General features: G+C 46.0%; 1 protein-coding gene across 3 annotated transcripts in view; it reads left to right on the top strand.

Annotated features, from left to right (window-relative positions):
• LOC110975050 (bridge-like lipid transfer protein family member 3B) overlaps positions 1 to 15,256 on the top strand; it is a 36,874-nt gene that overhangs the window by 14,033 nt on the left and 7,585 nt on the right. Inside the window, exons 10-20 of one of the 3 annotated variants that reach the window (XM_087130389.1) lie at positions 123 to 296; positions 710 to 1,153; positions 2,510 to 2,530; positions 4,424 to 4,530; positions 5,160 to 5,243; positions 5,655 to 6,668; positions 7,299 to 8,241; positions 8,727 to 8,809; positions 9,073 to 9,223; positions 10,330 to 10,404; positions 14,787 to 14,929. In XM_087130389.1, coding sequence (XP_086986515.1) covers positions 123 to 296; positions 710 to 1,153; positions 2,510 to 2,530; positions 4,424 to 4,530; positions 5,160 to 5,243; positions 5,655 to 6,668; positions 7,299 to 8,241; positions 8,727 to 8,809; positions 9,073 to 9,223; positions 10,330 to 10,404; positions 14,787 to 14,929 — 3,239 coding nt within the window. The remainder of the gene's footprint in view (positions 1 to 122; positions 297 to 709; positions 1,154 to 2,509; positions 2,531 to 4,423; positions 4,531 to 5,159; positions 5,244 to 5,654; positions 6,669 to 7,298; positions 8,242 to 8,726; positions 8,810 to 9,072; positions 9,224 to 10,329; positions 10,405 to 14,786; positions 14,930 to 15,256) is intronic. The other 2 variants (XM_087130390.1, XM_022227147.2) reach the window with 2 other exon arrangements.

Raw genomic sequence — 15,256 nt, 5'->3', positions numbered from 1 at the left:
ACGAAAGAGCCGTATCTTTCATCCCAGATTCCCGTCCTCCTGACTTATCGCTTGTAGCCAATCCCACAGAATGAGTCCTAAAGACATTATCTGTTTCAACCCAATGCTGCGATCATTTGCAGGCAGCAGCAGGGAGCACTGGGAGTTCTACGACGACGCCATGCGCACCTCGGACAAGTGGATCCACACGCTGCTGGCGCACCTCAAACAGCAATACAAGTACGCTGCCGACTACATCACCAAGCAGTCAGGGGGCAAGGGTCAGCACAAGGTTGGGGGTCAGATTTCAAACAAAGGTACTTACAAAATGTAGAATGGCTGAATGCTGCGTGGTGTTAGGTGGAGAGCTGAAATGCTTCTTGTTATTTTGGCCAAAAGGCAAGGGGTTGAGTCCGTCCACAGATTTGAAAATTGACCGTCGTTAGAGAGAATTGTAGTGGTCCAGATTTGAGAGGTTTATGACACGGAAATCTGTTTTTAGGGTTTCTTATTCAATGTGTAGTTTTCGGACTACAGTTGAATGCTGCCGGTGAAGGGCCAAAGAGTAGTTTGTAGATTGGGCGAAGATAGATCAATTACGAATAATCTGTAAATTGTACAAATGTCATAAGGAAAATACTGCATGGGTTGCGACAGGGAAACATTTACCCTCAAGTGTTTTGAATTGTATAGTTTTTTTACATTTATTTATCATCTGTTGACTTTTCAGGCAATAAATCACCTCCACCACGTCCAGCGACTGGACCCAACATGAAAGTAAAAAGCCAGGGGAAGGAGCAGGTTAAAGGTCACCCGGAGACCAGGGGTCAGCCGCCATCCAGCAGCAGAGCCCAGCAGCAGAGCCAGGTAACCAGCAAGAACCCCCTGCCGCAGGCCAGGGGAGGGCAGCCCCCGCCTGGGGGGACGGGAGGCCGGTCCAGGTCATCGTCATCGTCGTCATCACGGGTCAAGCTGATGTCGCACAGTATGGTGGTGCGGGTGCGCGACTTCCGGTTCCATAGCGTGGCTGTGGGGCGGAGCGTGGGTCAGCATGCAAAGTCCAAGACCTTCCTGCTGCAGTCAGACAAGAAGACTTTCTTCCTTCCCAGCGAGATGCCTTCCCTGCACATCGAGTATACCTCTTTCTACTTTCCCGACGAACTCAGTTTCCCAGGTTAGTTTTTTATCACTGACACAAAAGACAGTTTGACAAAGTGCCGCAGCTCGTCTGTTCATTCTCACCCGGATAATAAACCTGTCTCACGTTGCAGCACCATCCATGTGGGCGGCCAGAGATTTCAGAAATTTTTCCCTTAGTTGATGTGCTGGACTCAATTTCATAGCACTGCTTATTAACAGTTAGCACGAAAGTTGCGCTTACCATAGCAGAAAATGATGCTGATTGCATTCAACCCACTCTTCTGTGGCAGGGGTAAGCTGCAGTGTTTTATGCCTAGAGATTGTTAGTGTCACATTACTGACGTAGGTATTGTACCGTTAACTTGCGCCTCTGGGGTCAATTTTGCTTTTTCTGGACTTAGCGGTGCAGATACCGCTTAGCAGTCGTCTGGAAATACTTGGAAGCACTCTAAGCACAGAAAGGGCTGTTGAGCATTTACTGTGAAATACAGGCAATACACAATGCAGTGCACCACCAAGGAGGTTGCCATGGAGAGGCCTTTTGCCCAGTGCATTATGGGATAAATGTTCGACAAAGTTTCATTCGCTTTTACTGCGCTGTGTGCGGAAAACTTGAATTTTTTAGGATGCTCGTTTATCTTGGTTGAAAATTCAAAATTGCTCTTTTGGAAGGGGTGTTAAGAAGTCAAAATGAAGGTTTTGTGAGGTGCGGGGAATGCCTCAATCAATCAAATATCCCCATAAGACGTGTGAAGTGTGTTTAATCGTGACAGCATGGCGACCGTAAACTTGAAAAGGGGCCTGTTTGCGGCAAACACTTGTTGGGGCGCTGTGTTGTGAATCGCCCGTATTGAGCACTTGGCTTTTGCCTCAGAGCGCATCACTGCCTCGTTACATTCACAGTGGGTTGTCTTTCATTCAGGACGCTGGGCTAGCACTTGTCATTGGGTGTTTTGATAGCAGCATGAGATTTTGTTAACGTTTGGTGAAGTAATCTTTTGTTTTGGTACTGACGGCCAGCCATGGTTCAGGAAGGTGCTTAGAAGAAACACCCGGGGGGGGGGGTTAGAGATACCGGTCACCGGCTGGCCAAAGGTCTGACTTGTGGCGTCCATGTACGTGTAGAGAGGGTATTCCATGAAACAAAGCCTCCCCGCTAACAAATCGTAGAAGTAAAACTGCTTCAGAATGAGGAATGGAAACCAAACATTCTGCACTTTGTTTCCGATTTCATCCGTTAAACTCCACCATGCGCTTCCCACAAGACTAACTCGCAAGGTCTTAACAAATTCATTGATATCGATTGATATGGTACTGTTGGTTGCCATTTCTCACATTTTTTTTTTTAAATTTTATTTTTGTTGATTGGGTTGTACGCTTGGATGGCAAGGTTTGACCCCCGGGAGAATCGGTAAATATCCCTCCAAACACCTCACTTAATCTTGGCTGTAACAAAACCTTTTAATTTCACACTCGGGGTGGTGGATACTGCTTCATTACACTCTGGAAAATTGTACTAATGTGACAGACTAAAAAGTGGTTTGGGTTGTTAATTTGCTTCTTCACGTTTTCAATGGTGCTTAACGACAAGAGAGATCTTTTTTGTTGTGTTTCTTCATGGATGTTTTAAAGGCTCCGCAGATCGTAGAAGCCGCTGAAGCGGTTGATGAATTGAATTTTTTTTCCTCAGTTTGAAAACATACTGTAGGTTTGTTTTTGTTTGTTTTTGGACTATTTCGAGATTTTTTTTGCCGTTCTAAAGGACTAGAGATTTCTTTTTTGAGCAAAGTGCTCTTGTTTAAGTAAGAAATCTTGGTTTTAACTCAAGAACGGAAAGAAAAAGTAGGCACATTTTTGGATCCATGAAACTCATTACTTCCTTTGTTTTCCCTTTGTCAAAGTGGCATCCAAATTCACAGTTGCTATTCATTATAAAAGTTCCTTGTTCTGATTGGTCAGTTCTACAGTACCAAGAATGCACATGCAGAGAGTGCAGCATCTGCTGACCTGATTTGACCCTGTGTTAGAGGTCATGAAGACAATGATGCACTGACCAATCTGTAAATTCTTCTTGCGGCTGTGTCCGAATATTATGGCTGCGGCTTGAAATAACACACGTGTCTATGGAAATCACTGGCTACCGGCTGCAGCCACTTGCCATTTGCGTGTGTGTTACTCTAAGCCTCAGCCGCTGGGTGAGACACGGTACAGTATTGCACTATGTACATGTATCAAGCTCACAAGGTGCATGTGTGTTCAAACGTGGACATCCATGTACATATCTGACTTGCTCACCTGCAGTACATCATAAAACATTCCATAGATCTTGTGAATTTAACATTGCATGTACATGAAGCATTCTGTTCATTTTTCCGCTTTCACTCTCTTTTAAGATTTAAATAGACTCTTTGCCTTGTTCTCCACGAGCACTCACCTCTTTCAACTCTTTAGGTCTCCTGGTGATTTTCTGCAAAAGTTTTCGTTGGGACTTGTTTTCCTTAAGTTGAAGCACACTCACCTGCAGAAATTACTTCGGACAATTTCCATCGTCGCTTCCGCTTGCTGCATCAGTAACGAGACCCAGTTTTGAAAGTTAACTTGCGTTTAATGGATGTGTCTAATGGTAAATTGCTGCCAATGCATAAGTGGTCTCAGTCGGCTCACGTAGCTGCAGCAGGCCAGTGGCCCCAGTTGGCTTCCAACATGGTGGCCACAACAGGCAGGTAGCCACAGTTGGCCTTTGGCCACACTACATGTCCATTGGCAAAGGTGGGCAGATGGTCTCACAACGCATGTGGCCAAGTGGCTCCCTTTCAGCAAGTGGCCGGTAAAACATTTAGGCAGGAGGGCTGGTAGGTCATTGTCCCTTTCTGACAATTGGCCACAATGGTCAAGTGTCCACAGCAATCAGGTGGCTGTGGTACAATACTAGTATGTCCTGCTTTAGACAAGTGGCTGCCATTCTACCAATACAAGTGGCCTCAGTGGATGGAAGACGGCAATAGGCCCGTGGCCACATTAACCTGTGGCTTTGATCTGCAAGTGGTGAGAGTAAAGTCCAGCAGACATGACAAGTACCCACAGTTAGGGAGTGTTCATAATCAGTAAACTGGGCCACAGTTTCCAGCCGGTCATAGCAGGCAAATGACCACATTGGAAAGGTGGCCACAGCATCCACCTGGCCACGTCAGACCAGTGGCCAGAGCATTCCCCCAACCAAGCCAAGTCTCACATGCTCATTAAAAAAAAAAATCGTCCCTCAAATCATAGACTCTACACAAGACGTTTCTCTTCATCCCCACAGTGCCTTCCCCCGTCGTCTACGTCCAACTCAACCCAGTGCAGTTTCGTCTGGACTACACGTCCATCCTCTGGCTCAACCAGTTCTCTTTCAACATTCTTCAAACGCTGGTAAGAATCTAGTAGTACTCTAGCAACATCCTTCTGTTTCCAAGGATGGATTTGCCCCGGGTAGATGTTGATTAATTGCTAGTTTTTTTTTGCCCTGCCGGACGTGTATTTTAACATTGTATAGTCAGTGTATGCCCCCGAAGGCTTGTGAAAGAAATCACAAGCGTACTCGGGTGGGACTCAAACCCATAACTTCCTGCTTACTAGAGCAGATGTCTCAACCACTTGACCACCGCGCTTGCCGCTGTCGGCTGGCTGTTTCGAGTCAGATGTATAGGAGCAGCGGGCACTGCGAAGAAGTACACATGTATTAAGTAGGAAGTCGTAGGTTCGAGTCCCATCCGAGTATGCTTGTGGTTTTTTTTCAAAAGCCTTCCGGAACAAATACTGAGTTTTATAATACACGTTGGGCAGGGCAAACAAAAATAACAATTAACACCGTTCTAATTTGCCCTGAGATCACAGTTCTCCATGCACCTGTTCAGCCTGCCATCTTCCATGGCCGACCGTAACAGGAATGGGTATTTACAAGCAGCCATTAGCCACTACTCACAGATCCTTTTGTTATTGAGATATTGTTTGAACAATCCATATGTTTTCTGTAACAACAGTTGTTTTTCTTTTCCTAGCCTGATGTTGATGAATACGGCCAGGGCGTTGTGTCGGAGGGAAGAGATCACACTGACGTAAGAATAGATGCACTCATGCCAAAGGTGAGACTGCCGTGCATTATAAAGCAATCAACTCAGTTTGGTAGAAGCGAGACCCATCCCGGTTGGTTAGGGAAGGACACGACATGAAACGAGGTAACTGCTGGAGATTTACCTCGAGATCTTATAAGGTGCAACAGGGTTGTGTAGTGTACCCTAGGGTTGACCCTCAAGCTCGCCCCTGAGTGAGTTTCACGTTCTAACCTCGGGAGACTCATCTGACAAATGTGTAGCTCAGTTGGTAGAGCAACAGCATAGTATTATGGAGGTTGCTGGTTCGAATCCTACTGCAGTCAGTTCTTCTGTTGAACTTCATTCTGATTCCAAGTATACCTAGTCAGTTTACGGTTCATGTAGTGAGTGTGTATTTTCAGTGTTCTGTACTTGCATGGTGTGATTTTTTTTTTTACTCAGGTGATCTTACCAGCTGAGGAACCTGTTCTTGATCAACCAGATCGTCCACCTGAGCTTCATATCCAGATGTCGCAGGTCACTGCTACTAACTGCCGGGTTGGAACAGGATCCACTCGACCCGATCTCTCGCACGTCTTGCAAGCTCTGAATACCAGGAAGCTGTTTGTGGGGAGCGAGTCCTTCCCGAGTGCTGCTGGCGACTTCAAGACGCTCCCCCGGCTGTTCTGGGATCACGCCTACCAGGCCAACTTCATCTTGCCCCCGGAGTGCGAGGCTGAGCTGCCCGTTGCCAATGGCGACCTGCCCAACCGGCCTGGTGATCAGCTGAAGCCCGACCAGCCGGTCAGGTCAGGGGTTGCCAGGCTCACGACCCATGTGTTCCGGCCAGACGCTGTGGATGATGTGTGGAACGTCAAGATCGAGCAGGTCTGGGCTGACTTCCACGGCGTCCTGAGCTCCCCTGACCGGCCCGTGCCGTTGGTCGACCCAATCCCCCTGAGTCTGTGGCTGTGCTGGCCGAACAAAAGAGGCAGCCAATCGCGGGACAGGACTAATCCACGTCCAACCCATGCCAGCCAATCAGGAGATAGGAAACATTCATCCGAATTTTTGTCACCCTGTGATGGGACTGACTCGACAATCAGTTCTGATCAGTCGCTGTCAAAAACGGCCACACATCGAGCACTTGGACGCTTGTCAGCCAATCCCAATCTAGACAAAGAGACGGAGCAACTCAGAGCCAGCCTGGCAAAGGACAGCCAATCACCCCAGCTGTACTCCCATGGTGCTCATGTTGGAGACAAATCCACCACAAATGCAAGTGTTTGTGGTACATCAGCTCATTCAACTCTCAGCAGTAGTGCAAAGCCTGTCCCCGAGGGCGCTCTAGCAGCAAGTGGAGTCGGTCTGGCACCTTGCCCCAGCCACAAGGCCAGCACTGAAGCAACCACGGCGGATGTGCATGTCATTGCCCAGACTTCCTCCAAAGTCAGTCTGGTAATCAACCATTATCAGGTGAGTAAGCCATCATGCCGTTTTATAGGCTTTGCCCGCTTCCCAACCCAAGTGCATATCCTATTAAGACCCTAACTGCCCCATGTTCTTTAAAGTCCACAGGAGGTTGTAGCCCATTTTGCAGGAAAATGGAAGGTATCGCCCAGTCTGTATTAATTTTTCACAGGACCTGGTGCCCTGTGAACTTCAAGTACTCAGATAAAATATTGATCACATGCAGTGTGGAGGATTTTTTTGAAATCTTGAATCTTTGAATTCTGGAGGAAGATCTTTTTAATATTAAGTAAGAATGCTTCAGGAGCAGAGTCAGAGTTTGCAGAAGGTAGATTCCAGCTTCCATTTGAAACTTAAATGCAGGATTAAAAAGCCTCTCTTGTTTTCGTTTTAAATTGTCAAATTCCTGAAGAGTGGCCTGGTTGGTCGATGCAGTCATACTGAAAAGTGAAACTTAAAGATTAAGGATTATGTCATTCAAGCACACGTCAATTACGCTTGCGGCTACACTTTTGTAGCACTGTAGATAACCACTTTTGCGGCATAATGCTGGCCACAAACAGGAGTTTGAAATTCCATTTGAAGGTAAGCGTAAAGAAAGAAGAATGATTCAACCATTTTGACATTATTTTGCAGCTGCTGTTTCTCCTGCGGCTGCAGCAGTCAGTTCAGAAACTGCAGCAGTCCTTAGAAGCCGACCAGCAGATGTTTGCTGCCAAGGACAAGCCGGTTCCCCCACCCCTGAGTCAGATGGTGGCCTTCGAGTGTCCAGACATCGAGGCGACCGTTGTCATGCCCCCGATCCCTGGGGACGAGGAGGAGGCAGAAGTGGAGGAAGGGGAACTCCCTAACGGAAGGACTGGCGCAAGTCTCGATACTGATGCAGAGACAGCAAATGGCATTGGGGCCTCGACGGGGGATTCAGACAGCCCACAGAGTGAGAAAGTGAACCCCGTCCAGGATTTCCACAGCGAGGGGAAATCTGTGGCGCTGTCCGAATCTGATAAGGGATCGCCGGACAGCGATGTTCCCACCGTGGAGATATCCGGCTCGTCTCCCGTGAAGGAGCACCGGGGCACGAGCTTCGGCAGCGCAGATGGCAAAGCCGCTCTCTCCCAGCATGACACGGCCGGGCCTGTGAACGGTGGGCCCCCAGGCGCGATTGTCATCTCCGATGGCGCGCCAACGCGGACTTCTTCATTGTCGCACTCGCGTCAGCCATCGGACGGCTCCACAGGCAGCAGCCAGTCCCAACGTCGGCGGTCCCAGGAGGTGCTGCTGACCAGCCACTCGGCCTCGGGCAGCCCGATCTTCCGCAACGCCGACTCCATCCAGCCCCCGAGGAGTTCCTCCCAGTCGGACCTCGCCCGGGTCCACCACGCCCAGTTTTCCTTCTCCTCCTTGCAGCAGGTGGAGTCGGGCGGCAGTCGGGCAGAGTCCCAGACCTCCCTGGACGAGTCGGTCGACCTGGACATCATCTCATTGAGCAGTGACTCCAGCGAGGGCTTGGTCTTGGCCATCAAGGGGGACGGTCAGTCAGTGAGCAGTGGACAGGGAACAGAGACAGAGAGCGATGCAGGTAAGGCTGTGTCCGCATCACATGGCTGCGGCTTGAAATTACACATAACTGTATGGGGACTGGCCGCAGTCACAGCCGTAGACACATTTTGAGACTCCTCTCACGTCTCCCTCCCTTCTCTGTGCTGAGATGACCGGTGGCTGCCCGGACTGAGTGATTTTTAAGCGTCCTTGAATTTGGTGTGTTTGGAATGCCCAGAAAGGTCTCGTTTCCCCTTAATTAATCTTGATTACTTTGAAGTAGAATAGTCAAGAGAAAAACACTTAAAAGCAGTGCATATGAGGACAGGTCACCAGTCTATGAAGTAACCTTCACTTGGCAACCGAGGAAGGGGATTTCATCATTGTCATGGAAACCCTGGGCATATTACATGTACATAGCGCCCTCAACTGTTCATGTAAAGAGCATGGAGTTCCCCCTTCCCTGTGTTCCTTTGTGTAGTAGTTTAGAATAACAGAGACATGTTTTGAAATCCCTTTGTTAAGGTCAAGAGCAGAGCAAAGCCGGAGGGGAAATTTTTGAGGAGGCCTCAGAGGACTTCAGAGATAACAAATTCAAACTGAAAAAGGTCAGTTGAGATCATCCCTAACACCAACAAGGTTTTTGTAGGATTGAGGCAGGTTGAGCCAAGCCACTGCTACTTTACATTGAGTCTGATACCCCTTGAAAGCTAATACAAAATTTGCGCCATTTTAGTGGTTGACAATGGTGGACTTTTGAAAATGTTAGCAAAGCTTCCATTTTGTCATCTTCCACTGTTTTTGAATGAAGAAAGCAGCTTTAGATGATTTCTACAGCTCACAGACTCGTGACTATCTGACCTGCCTGCAGGTATCTGTCGTAAGCTTTCACCTCATCGGGGTCACGGCCGCCCTGGAGATCAACGGATCAGACTTGGCCGTCAAAGCTCACGTGAATAAGCTGGAACGGGAAGAGAAGGGAAACGCAGATTTTAAGGAATTCATGTCCACCGTCGCAGCAGGTAGGACGGGGTTTCGACAGAAAATTAAATCACGCAGCAAATTTCCTAGCCGAGCCCCAAAATATGTGCCTGTGTTAATGGTTGCCATTCTCTGTACGCTCATGCGCCCTCTAGAGCTGCGGCAACGTTATTTGGAAGTGGCCTATAGCTTGAGACCAGCCATAAGCAAGTACTCGTTGCATGAGGGGCTGGGAACCGGTGATTTCTTGGCTTGTGCTTCTCTGTTCTGTCTGCAATATTGCTGACTTGTCAGCCACCTGATGTAAATGTCAGCAATAGAGACTGTTCTGAACAGCACCCCTTAGTGTTGGATGGTGTCCAGTCCTGGAAGCTTGAAATAGCGCCCCCTAGTGTCAGGTTCACCCCTTCCCCCATCGAATCTCAAATGGTCAGCAAACTCCAAGAGCATAGTATGTTTTTCCCCTGTCGTGATTGGTCAGTAAGTTCTCTGCGATTATGCTCCCCCACCCCATTAAAATTTGTCCAAGCACCACCCACGTCCAATCTCAACAATTGCAGGTGAGGCCTAGTCCAGGCATCGATTTGCAACTGAGCTGAAATGATGCGCACGTCTTTATGAAAGCGGCGAGATTTATTACTCCAACACTGAAAAATCCACACCCACAGTCTGTGTACAAATTGGTGTGACTGCTTTTTAAATTGGCGATGCAAGTCGTCAGTTCATTGTCAAGCACTGACCGTACGTTTCACCGTTGTGTGGTCATTGTGTGGTCCGCATATTTGTGTTCACATACAGTGTGTAATTTCATGTGGTAGTGCGTGATGGCCTGCTCTGGCAAAATGAGACTTATCCCTAGCCTTTTAAGATTAGTTTCCCCATAGCACACCAGTCATTTTACATGGGGTGGTTGAAATGTTAAATCATATTTATGGGGGGACTTAAGTCTCATTCTGTCGGAGTAGTTTACATGTGCAGATTCCTCGCGATTGCTTTCATGTGCGACATTATCACCGCGTAGCCAGGCCAACGGCCGTTCTGAGTCTCGTGTACACGTGACATCGCCTTCTAGTAGAGTTTGCTTTAAAAAAGCCCACTTTGATTTTTCTTTCCTCTTTTGTTTTGTCCCGGCACGATTTTTGCGTAGTAATTACCTCACCGGGAATGTCAAACTCGCCGGTCAGAGAGCGGGGGAAGCTGTTCAGCTTTCCCCGGCTCCCAGGTAAGTAACGGGACCCTAGCCTTTTGTGCCATTCAGGCGAAATAAAACAGGGTACATCGTGGTGCTGAGCAGTAGTTATTCACACCGGGCGTCCCAAATGCATGTGTTGGGAACTTTTAACCGTGGCCATTCAACATATTCATTGATCATAAGGTCAGGGGTTAATTATTCGTTCGTTAGGAACCTCACCAAACAAAGTCAGGTTGTCTGGTTTTGTGAAGTTTTTTTTTTCAGTCTTGTATATTATTGGAACAAATATGTTGTCTTATTTTGGGTGTTTGTAATGAACAGTGTGTTTTGCGCCATATTAGAGCTGGAAACAATTTAATTTAGCTACTGGTTCCATGCATGAAGTAAACTATCTTGTGCAAGACGATGACTTCGTTAAGCATACAGGCCCGTAACTCGGTAATGTCATGCAGAAGACGTGAACAAAAATCCAGTGTTCATCAAATGTCCTCAACGGAACTCATTGCAGAGTTGTAAGATCAGCTGACCAAGGCGGCCATTCCATTACTGAGCAACAACCAAGGTTACGTTTGCACACATGCTCTTGATTTGGACACATAGATTCCAAATTGGAAAAAAAAGGGGTTTTTAGCCTATTAGGAAAAGCAATGGTGCACACTCATCTGTGATAGCAGAGCTGTATGAAGGGGTCAATGGAAAGGTTATAAACTGTCCTTACTGATGCAACCATACTTATAAACTGTCCTCACTGATGCAACCATACTTATAAACTGTCCTTACTGATGCAACCATACTTATAAACTGTCCTTACTGATGCAACCATACTTATAAACTGTCTTTACTGATGCAACCATACTTATAAACTGTCCTTACTGATGCAACCATACTTATAAACTGTCCTCACTGATGCAACCATACTTATAAACTGTCCTCACTGATGCAACCATACTTATAAACTGTCCTCACTGATGCAACCATACTTATAAACTGTCCTCACTGATGCAACCATACTTATAAACTGTCCTCACTGATGCAACCATACTTATAAACTGTCCTCACTGATGCAACCATACTTATAAACTGTCCTTACTGATGCAACCATACTTATAAACTGTCCCTACTGATGCAACCATACTTATAAACTGTCCTTATTGATGCAACCATACTTATAAACTGTCTTTACTGATGCAACCATACTTATAAACTGTCCTTACTGATGCAACCATACTTATAAACTGTCCCTACTGATGCAACCATACTTATAAACTGTCTTTACTGATGCAACCATACTTATAAACTGTCCTTATTGATGCCACCATACTTATAAACTGTCTTTACTGATGCAACCATACTTATAAACTGTCTTTACTGATGCAACCATACTTATAAACTGTCTTTACTGATGCAACCATACTTATAAACTGTCCTTACTGATGCAGCCATACATATAAACTGTCTGTACTGATGCAACCATACTTATAAACTGTCTTTACTGATGCAACCATACTTATAAACTGTCTTTACTGATGCAACCATACTTATAAACTGTCTTTACTGATGCAACCATACTTATAAACTGTCCTTACTGATGCCACCATACTTATAAACTGTCCCTACTGATGCAACCATACTTATAAACTGTCCTTATTGATGCAACCATACTTATAAACTGTCCCTACTGATGCAACCATACTTATAAACTGTCCTTATTGATGCAACCATACTTACATGTATAAACTGTCCTTACTGATGCAACCATACTTGGGGTATGTAGCTTCATATCTTTAACCCCAAGTCCCTAGGGTGTGTGCAAAATCATATCATAAATGAAGGATTCAGAACTGTTTGAGTACCAGTCCACTACATCTGGATTGTATTCAGATTTTTTGGGGGGAGGGGTTGCACCCTGTTGAGAGCTGCATTTGACTTCATGAGAGCAGAGTGATAACCCTTGGATGGCATAAATGGTGAACAATCGACAGATAGGTCAATGATTGTGCGTATCCTGGTTGCTGGAAGAGTACACATGCTCCGTTTGCCGAGCCGGCATCTGTTTGTCGGCCCTTCCATTCCGTTCGTTGTTCATTTCTTGTTTTATTCCTTCATTTCTAAGATTAGTGTTGTTTTATTTGTTTGTGTATTTGTTCACTTGTCTGCAGGGTCTTTTTTTTTTGTCATTAAGTCATTTGGGGAAGAGGTTGTGTGTTTCTAGGGTATCAGGGCCACTTGAATGCAGAGAGGAAGGTTGTAGGGATAAGGAGGAAGAGATAGTTGAGGCAAGGGATTTGTGGGATGCGATCGTTCAGCCTGTGACTCCATACACCTGTAATAAATTGACGAACAACGTGACTGGACGGTTTGAGGAGTTGAAGATGTTAGATTAGCACACTGCACTCGTAGTGTAATGTATGTCATGCACTAGTAGCTATAGGACTGTGAAGTTATTCACGTACCTGGAGGTTGGGAAAATTTGAATCGTCTTGTAATGGCAGTTGGGCCTCATTGGCATTACTTTACGTTACTGGCTGGTGGAATTTGCTTGAAACATGCTGATACAAACATGTTGTATCATAGATCGCGCGTAACTGTGCCACCTCGTTCGTGTCAGACTCCAGTGGGAAAGAGTTGCACAGGTTCAAGCAGCAACCGTTTCTCTGCCACCGGTCAATTTTCCCTGGTAACCTGTAATGTATCGTGAGTGCCCGGCTAAGTTGCCCCATGGTTAAAAAAAATCAGTTGTAGCTCGAAGTTGCGTACATATGCAAGCGTGCATTAATTCACATGGCACAGCATTGGCTTTCAGTTGAATGTGCACGAAAGTTTCGGAATTCCCATTAGGAATATATGTGTACGTGTACCTGAAGCTGGGTGCAAGGTGGCAATAACACTGTAGAAAGGCTGTCTTAATTTCATGGCTATGGCTATCAATAACATGCACGCCTATAGGAATTGCTTCAGCCACAAGCTAACGGCTCCCATAGATACCATGTTAATTTTCAGCCGTAGCCATAATTCAGACACGGCCTATCAGTAGCATTTCACATACCGGTACTAGTCAAGGTGTGGTCAGGCACTAATGCGGTGTGCATACATGTATGCAGTAAGTGGTGCAATAGGCGTAGTCTTAAGAGATCATTGGGTGTAATAGTCAAAATTGTTGTCCATACATCTTATTCTGCTTACCATGCATGCGTGAAGTCTTTTGTGCTAAGCTCCCCCAATCAGTTACTGCTTAGTTTCACCTGCTGGGTCATTGTCACGTCTTTGTGCAGTATCGAGTTGCATGTCGTGTTCATGGTGGCTAACGTGTACGTACATGTACAAAGCTGTTATCCCCCTGTCTCTCCTTTTTTTAATCGTAATGCCCAAATTGAGGATCGTCAAAGCTTAAAAGATGGGAGCCTGTATTTTGAAAGCGGTTCACTTGTCATCATGCAACGTTTGCGCAGTTTATATATTGCAATGTTGAATTGATATGTTTGTGAAAAGTAATGCGAATTATCGTACTAATGCTAACTGTCATTCATTTAGTAGTGTGATTGAGCGTTTAACTTGTTGTGTCTGGCAGAGTTTTACACGCACATGCATTGATAGTATTAAGCCTGCTACAATCGAAACCTTTGTACAACTGGAAGGCTGTCTTCGGAACCCTCGGCTGCTGTCAAGTAGCCCCTGCCTAAACTATCAAACCAACCACGTACATGTATTTGAAGGTGTTTGAAGTATTCCTGTGTTCAGCATTAAACTTCCCACGGTTACAAAAGCCCCCAGCCCCATTTGGAGCAAGATATGGGACGGAGAGAACCCCCCCCGCCTTTGTGTTGGTCATTGTTTGATCGGAATCTCAGGAATTCTTTGCAGACTTCTAGGGGGGGGGTGTGTCAGGTAACAATAGTCAAGAGTGTGTATAGGGATTGGACAGGTAAGGGGGGTACCCCTCCGTCCCACGTCTTGCCTGGTCTACCCAGCCCTCCCCTGCTCCCCCCCCAAAAAAAAATACATGTACAATGTACGTTATTAATTGTGGTCATTCAAGTGGATATGAATTCCAGGGAACATTGTGTTGTACGGGATTTCTACTTGTGGGCTTGTAACAAATGCACATGTACTTGACAAGCCGCGAAAAATGAGTCACAAGATACCAAAACTACTTTTATGAGGATGAAGGACAGATCTGAAAATTGACAAGAATTGTTCGATTTCTTTATCGGACAATGCCTTGTTCTGTAGGTAATGCCAAATGGAGCAGTTCTTCAAAGTGAGGAATTCACTTTGTACTTAAGATGTATTTTAGAAAATAAATTAAAATGTCAACGAAATCTACTTCAGACTCGTTTTGTGGGATTCGGTCCATTCTCCAACGCTGCTTGTTAGTATTGCACTTTCCCTATTATTTTTTTTTCTCTCGTCAGGCGAGCGCAGCAAAAAGAGTAAACTGGAGGAGGATCCTGACTTACCAGTCAAGATGCCAGTAGCGCTGTTGAGGTTCCAGAGTGGACCCAAGGCAGAAGTTCTCTCCCCAGGGGGTGGAGAGAGAGGCTTTCTACAACTCGAGGTACTATGAGTGACAATCCAGAAACGGCAGTAACACGGAACTCTTAAAAAGTAGTTTGCATTTTTTGTTGTGTCATCAGGAGTGCCATGAAACTTAGACAATAGATCTCCATCATGGGGCAGCCATCTTGCTTTTCTACCATTTAAACCAATAACCAAACTGAAGCTGGAAGGAAAAATAGTCCAAATAGTCTGTTCCCTTTTATCGGTATGTGAACTGACATAACTTTTGCCGATGGGTCTACAGGGAACAAGACAAACATGGCAGCATGATGATAAAAGTCTATTATGGTCATTTCTGAAATCCGTGTTCCAGGCATGTTTCTTC

Source organism: Acanthaster planci, linkage group LG20 (assembly GCF_054643075.1).
Source record: "Acanthaster planci isolate LZ-2023a linkage group LG20, COTS_SCS, whole genome shotgun sequence".
Lineage (NCBI taxonomy): Eukaryota > Metazoa > Echinodermata > Asteroidea > Valvatida > Acanthasteridae > Acanthaster > Acanthaster planci.
The sequence above is the reverse complement of the archived record's forward strand: the minus strand, read 5'-3'. Positions and strand labels throughout refer to the sequence as shown.